This window comes from Aptenodytes forsteri, unplaced genomic scaffold, assembly GCF_000699145.1.
Source record: "Aptenodytes forsteri isolate BGI_AS27 unplaced genomic scaffold, ASM69914v1 Scaffold72, whole genome shotgun sequence".
NCBI classification, from domain to species: Eukaryota; Metazoa; Chordata; class Aves; order Sphenisciformes; family Spheniscidae; genus Aptenodytes; species Aptenodytes forsteri.
The window spans coordinates 534,815-541,199 of record NW_008796193.1 but is presented as its reverse complement, the minus strand read 5'-3'; the positions used below and the strand labels follow the sequence as shown (position 1 = coordinate 541,199).

At 59.8% G+C, this 6,385-nt stretch overlaps 1 protein-coding gene across 1 annotated transcript; it reads left to right on the top strand.

The window, feature by feature from the left end:
* The first annotated feature begins 214 nt into the window (after nt 1-214).
* EDA2R (ectodysplasin A2 receptor) lies at nt 215-6,228 on the top strand. Its single transcript, XM_009287989.2, has 9 exons — nt 215-301; nt 979-1,157; nt 2,014-2,099; nt 2,402-2,566; nt 3,092-3,238; nt 3,708-4,141; nt 4,613-4,640; nt 4,771-4,878; nt 5,311-6,228. The coding sequence occupies exons 1-9, from the start codon at nt 215-217 to the stop codon at nt 5,604-5,606; spliced, it is 1,530 nt and encodes a 509-aa protein (XP_009286264.1). The 3' UTR covers nt 5,607-6,228.
* Nucleotides 6,229-6,385: the final 157 nt, after the last annotated feature.

Below are 6,385 nucleotides of genomic sequence, written 5' to 3'. Positions count from 1 at the left end.
CCTTCCTGAGCTGCTGGAGCAGCCTGCCGTGCGGTGGGAGCAGGCAGCCTCCTCCTGCCAGTGACATCCGTGATGCATAAGAAATGCAGACTGCCGTCCTGGCCAGAGCGGAAACTTCTGCCCAGAAAAGGGCACGCTGCTCATCTTAAAAGTGTTGGGGCTGGCTGTGACCTCTCTGCCTTCTCTTCTTCTCCTCCTCAGGCTCCCAGCCCCGATGGACTGCCAAGAGAGCGAGTACCTGGATGAGCATGGGAAATGTATCCCCTGCAGAAACTGCATGCCCGGGCAGGAGCTTTCCAAGGTAAATTGGCTGCTCTGGAAGGACTAGGAATCATCTGGCACCGAGGCTTTTACAGTGCTAGGGGAATCCTCTGCCAGCCTTCCTTCAGAAGGATAGTCTTAGGTGCCGGCATGTTGGGAAGAGCTGGGACTCGGTGGGAAAGGACGGTGAACAGTTTCCCTCACCTTGGATAGGAGGGCGAGATGATGGAAGTAACGGGTGGGAAGGGATTTCAGGTTGCTGCTCGGGGTGCCCTCTTTCCTTTTTGCTGATGGAAATCTAAATTTCCTCCTGGTCCATAGCGCCGGGTGAAGCCGCACTGCCCGGCCAGGCTGCGTGCTGGGTGGGCGCGAGCAGGACATGGCTGCGGGGGAGGTCCGGCCCAGCCTCGGCGGTGGGACTGGTGCTTCCTGCCCAGGCGCCCCGCGGTGTCTCCCAAAGCGCGTCGCTGCCAGAGCTTTCCTCCTCCCTAAACGCAGCCAGTGGGCCCTGGCTGGGCAGCAAAGGGCTTCCCCGCGTGTCTCCATTGGAGCTGCTCTGGTGGCAGCTGCTCTCGGCTGGGTTCTGAGGACCCTTTGCATGAGCTGTAACCCCTCCACTCTTTGCCCCCAAAGAAGGGATGCCGCTCACCTCGGTACCACTTTGGGACCTGAAGTGGCTCCTCGCCGCAGCCGTGCGCTCAACCTCGTGTCTTGCAGGACTGTGGCGATGGCAGCGGGGGGGATGCGCAGTGCGTTGCCTGCCCTCCCAGGAAGTTTAAGGACATTTGGGGGCATCATGGCTGCAAGCCCTGCCTGTCCTGCACCCTCATCAACCGCGTCCAGAAGTCCAACTGCACGGCAACGACCAACGCGATCTGTGGGGAATGCCTGCCGGGGTGAGTGGGGCCGGATCCTGGCTCAAGCGGAGCCATAGTGGCCGCACCTGGGAGTGTGCAGGGAGGGGATGGACAGAGGGGGCTTTATCTGAGGCCACCCAGAACATGGGATGTAAGAGGAGCCCTGGTGACCCAGGGCTGCCTCTTTGAGGACACTGCTAATGACATGCAAATCAAACCCATCCGATGGCCCCCTTGTAGCTCCAAAGAAGGGAACCTGAAGGCTCCCATGAACAAGCAGTGGAAGAAAACTCCTTCCAGGCCTGAGTTGTTCCTGTGGACACCAGGGTGGCTAAGCCCTGGAGGATGAGCGGCTGTAGATGACTACAATTGGTGGTCCCTAAAGAGGAGGACAGACTGTGCCTCGGGTGATGGGTTTAAGGAGTTGCTGAAATGAAGACTGCTGTATACAACCAGCCTGCAAAATGCCCAAGGGCTGCAGACCACGTGCTGGCGAGCAGTGGGACTCGGGGCAGAGGAATGAGTCGGGGCTCTGGTTTATGAGCCTCTTCCCAGACGCCGTGGTAGGCTGGGGTGTTTCTGTGGCTTCATGGGGCTATTGATCACTATTGCCCACTTCAGCAGATGCAGGGCCGGGGGGGAAGGCAGTTCGAGTGATGTCACTCCTTGGCCAAAGTGGCGACAGACATGAAAAAGTAGCTGCGGGTATGGCTTCAGCCAGCGATTGAGAGAGCTGCTACCTTGGGGCATCCCAGCCTGCTGGAGCAGGAGTGCGGGGGGGTCGGCTCTCCCCGCGCTGCCGCGGAGCGGACAAACCACCTGTCTCTCCAGAGCCGGGCTGGTGGGGGCTCGCCGCGGGGCCGTGCGCTGCTGAGACCCTCTGCTCTGTTGGCAGGTTTTACCGCAAGGCGCGGATCAGCGGGCAGCTGGACTGGGAGTGCATCCCTTGCACCAAGCAGACGCCCTCCTCTGAGCCTCAGTGTACGTGCTGTCCCTTGGCGAGGTGCTCTGGGGTAGAAGGGGTGGTGAGGACATGGTGGAGCAGAGTAATGGTACATGCTAAGTCATTGTGACCGTGTCAAAGGTGTGCGCTCAGATGTGCACCATCCTTTCACTGATCCCGTTTGCTGGCCAAGCCTACTCTGCTGGCCACAGCACAAGCCACTGTCTCACAGACCTGCTGGAGGAGGCACGGTCATTACACATGAAGAGGGACGGGCAGGGAGGGGGTGGCCCAAGCCTCGGGGTTAGGCTCCAATGTTTTGTGGCTGGTGTGTTTGCAGGTCGGTCCAGAACAAACCTGGTGAAGGTAGCCGTCCCGACCGTACCGCCGCAGGACACGGCCCTTCTTGCACTGACCAGCAGTGCCCTGGTCATCATCGTACTGGTGCTTCTGGCACTCTCAATCATCTACTGCAAGCGGTTTTGGAAGAGCCAGTGCCAGCGAGGTGAGTCAATGCCTACAGTGCTTCTCTTCCTTCTCCCTTTGCTGTTCACACGTGCCTGTGGCCCCCTCCTCACTGTGTAGAGCATTGTCTGTAGCGTTGCTGCTCTTGCAGCGTACAGTGACCCAAAGGTTCCTCTGCTCATATGGAATAAACATGTCATCCTGCTTTTCACATCTGCAGGACCTCTCTTGTGCTTTGCCTGCTCAAAGGCACGGAGGAGCCTCCCTCCTCCCTAGTACCGTAATTAGTCGGAGGACAATGCTGTCAGAACTGGCGATCTTCTCTTCCTGGAGTTTCTCAGGGGCAGGCTGAGGTTGAGTGCCTCTTTGCAGGGCAGGACCATAGGACTGGTGGGGGAAGAGGGCACTAGGTTTGGTGGCTGGGATTGGGGCACACTGGTGTCCAGCAGCGTGCCAGGGAGCTGCTGGCTTCCAGCTCCTCGCCGGCAGACATACCGCACAGCTGAGGACGTGCTGGGGAAGCAAGCCAAGCTTCGCTCAGACTGGTTCTCCTCTATCCTCCAAGTCTTCCTGAGGACTCAGAACTTCTCGGGCCAGCGAGCAATGTTCCCGACCGCAGCAGTGCCCGGCAGATTCCTGTGTGAGGAGCAGATGTCTGGTCCCTGCTGCCTGGGTGTGAAGAACCTGAGCCCCTGCTACAGGCAGGCAGAAGGTACCTGCTCCTGGCACCTTCCTCTTTCTCTGGGGGGAGGGAGGGTGGTGCTGGGCTCCAGCTCGCACGGTCCTAGGACCTACTGATACGCCCTTAGGCAGGAAGGACAAAGCTGGACGGTGGCTGAGTCCCACCAACATGAAATTTGGGACCTCTCTTAACAAACGCTTGCAGACCTTGTACCAGAAAAGCTTGCGCGCAGCCCCTGTGGCTCCTGATCCCCCCAGCCCGCTCCTGCTCTCCCTGTGACTGGGGGAGTGATCGACCCCACTCAAAACTTTGCAGAAAGGCACAAAAGTGGCTTTGCTCAGTGGTGGTGCAGGGGACAGGGGTCTGGCCTCTGGCAGGGTGCTCCCAGCTCTCCCTGCAGGCCCTGGGCCAATGGGTTTAACGGCAGGGCTGACAGACCCCCAGAAGGGGCCAGGGCAGATCCCGGGCTTTGCTGAGCCGTACCGGTTTCTGGTTTCAGGCCCCGTGGAAGCGGTGCAGTTCACTTCAGATGTGGAAGCCGTGGGTCTCCAGCTCCCCTCTCTCCAGCCGGAGATGGACTTGCCGCCGGCCGTCGTGGTCGGCACTGCCTCCAAAGCCCAGCTGGGCAGGAGCCTCCTGGAAAGCCAGCCCCTCATCCGGGCCTCGGGCCGCGGTGACTGCCTGGCTGGGGTCCTGCCACCCTCCAACCCCAGGCAAGGCCAGCCAGGCACGGTGGAGGCCCTGGCCCCCCTCTCCTCCTGCGCCTCCGAGATGCAGCACAAGTGGCCGCACACCCCGGTGGAGTGCACCGAGCTGGACCTCCAGAAGTTCTCCACCCAGGCAGAGTTTGTGGGCGGCGAGCGGCCAGAGGATGCGGCGAGCCGGGCAGCGCAGAGGATCCCGGCAGAGAGCGGTAGTGCAGGGCAGGAGGGGGCCCGGTGCCCGCCCTCCGCCTTCCCGAATCCCACCACCAAAAGCGGGGAGCAGCCGGTAAGTTCCTCCGGCCTTGTTGCTCCTCTGAACCGCCTCCGGACACCTGGGGCTCGGGCACAGGGTGCTGGGCTCGCCGGTGGGTTAGGGACGTAGACTAAGGTTCATTAATATCTGGGACTAACTGGTAATTATCAAAAATTATTTGCCAGATGTTTAGTGATGTGTCACTCAACAGGCCATCAGCCATGGAGACGTGACTTGCTGGGGCGGTTTCAAACACTCAAAAGATCAGAGTCAATTTATTGAATGTATAAGCATATCTTTAACTGATGTGCTCTTGAGTGGTTCTTGTCCTCTTGCTCTCCAGAAAGCTTACCTGGCAGTGGGGGGGAGCTGGTTCCTCCTCCCTCTCTGGTGAGCTCGTAAGAACCCGGTGACTAACATCACTGAGGCTCAGAAAATGTCTGGCAGAGAGATGGGCTTAACAGCTTAGCTCCAGGTGACCGTTTATGGAAGCAGTTTGCTGGGAGGCCCTGGAGCATCCCAAGGAGGTCGTTGGCTCCGTGGAATGGTAGTGCTGGAAGGAGAAGCAGCATTCCTCTGAGCCTCTGTGATGGCCCTGAGAGCAGTGACAGGCGTTGCTGTTCTCACCAGACTGCCACCAACCTTGGGGTCTTTGTCTTGCCAGGTGGGTGATGCCCAGAGCCTCGTGACTCAGATCAGCAGCACGGCGAAGGGTAAGTGTCTCTCCAGCCTCAAGTTTGTTCTACAAGTATTGGGGTAGCGGAGAGAGGCAGATTCTTGGAAGGGAGCTCCTCCAGAAGCCCACCACGGCTACATGGAGGTGCCAGTCATCACAGGGACTTACCTGACTTTTGTGGCCTTTGGTGCTAGTTCACAGGGTAGATTTTTTGTGATGCTGCCTTGAATGGTCTGTGGGTGGGTGGCGGATGGACGCCCAGTTGTCACTAGTTAACAGCCTCCCCAGGACTGAGCCAGCTCCATGTTGCTGAGCTCTGAAAGTGATGTTGGAGGAGATACCTACCCTGGCAGGGTGGCGTTTCACCTGCTCGGCAGGGACAGGGGCTGGAGTCTGGCTGCTCTGTTTATCCTTATCCTAGCCACATAGGTTGGTTTCTAACACCGCTTTGCTGTGTTGCTGCCCCCAGGTCTCCCAGTAGCAGAGCTGCCCCATTCCTTGGTGCAGTCACTTGCCTTCTTGTTGGACCCTTCCTTGAATGGTGTGAAGAACTTCAGCCACGTGGCGCTGGAGCTGGGGGTCGCGCCCCAGTTGCTGGGACGGATATCTGGATTTGAGCAGCTCGTCGCTCACTTCACCTACGCAGGAGGCGCGGTCACCATCCCACTCCTGGCCCAAGCTCTGCAGCGGCTCCAGCGGTTCGATGCCTTGCTCCTGCTCTGCGACCACTTCGCACTCAGCCAGGCTCAGGGCTGCCAGCGCTAGAGAGGACAGGGAAGGGACGGAGGAAGCTCCAGGCACTGTGTATACTGGTACGGGAGAGGATCCGGTAGCCCTGCGGTCACGTAATCTCTCTGGCGTGCACGTGGGGAGTACGTGGAGATGGTCTTTGCACCGTGGAATAGAAGGACGCGAGGGGAAGCGTCCCTCCTCGGGGGAGCGCTGGGAGGCTGCAGCCGTGCTTTCTCCCAGCCTCCATACGGGAGGGTTCGCTCAGGCCCCTCCAGAGGCCATTTTTCTCTGGCTGTGTTGACACCCTTGTCTGGCAGCAGAGTGTCGTCAGTCGCTGTGCCGCCTGTGCCACGGTGCTCTCACTCTGCAGTGAGCCCCATGCTGTTGGCGTGGGGTCCCTCGGCCACAGGGCTCAGTCTCCACAGGCAGCCACCCTCCTACGGGCCCTCCCATTCCAGCTTTCCCGTCCTTTGTCTGGCCCGTGCTCCGCTTTCCCAGGTGCCAGTTGCCACTTTCCCAGTTTACTTTTTGCTCGCTCCTCTCCCTCTGTGCCGGAGACGGTCCTCGGCAGAGGATCTGGCTGTGGCTGCTGCGCCGGGCTCCAGCCTTCGGTCTCCCTGTGCCACCCTGGCGCCTTCCCCTTCATGTCCTTTTTGTGAAGCGGTGCAGTTTTCTTGCAGGAGTCTCAGACTGATCCCCAGGATGGGTTGACGTATGTCCTTGTTACAGCGCAGTGCTGTGGCTGCCAGCCTGGGGAGGGTGCTGGCTCACTCCCCAGGCTACTGCCGTGCGCCCCGGCCCTGCGGACTTCT

Coding starts and splice junctions, on each gene's coding strand:
- EDA2R (XM_009287989.2), top strand. CDS start 215: ATGGACTGCCAAGAGAGCGAGTACCTGGATGAGCATGGGAAATGTATC. Junction 2,100..2,401: donor GCCCTCCTCTGAGCCTCAGT/GTACGTGCTGTC, acceptor GTGTGTTTGCAG/GTCGGTCCAGAACAAACCTG. Junction 4,879..5,310: donor GATCAGCAGCACGGCGAAGG/GTAAGTGTCTCT, acceptor TGCTGCCCCCAG/GTCTCCCAGTAGCAGAGCTG.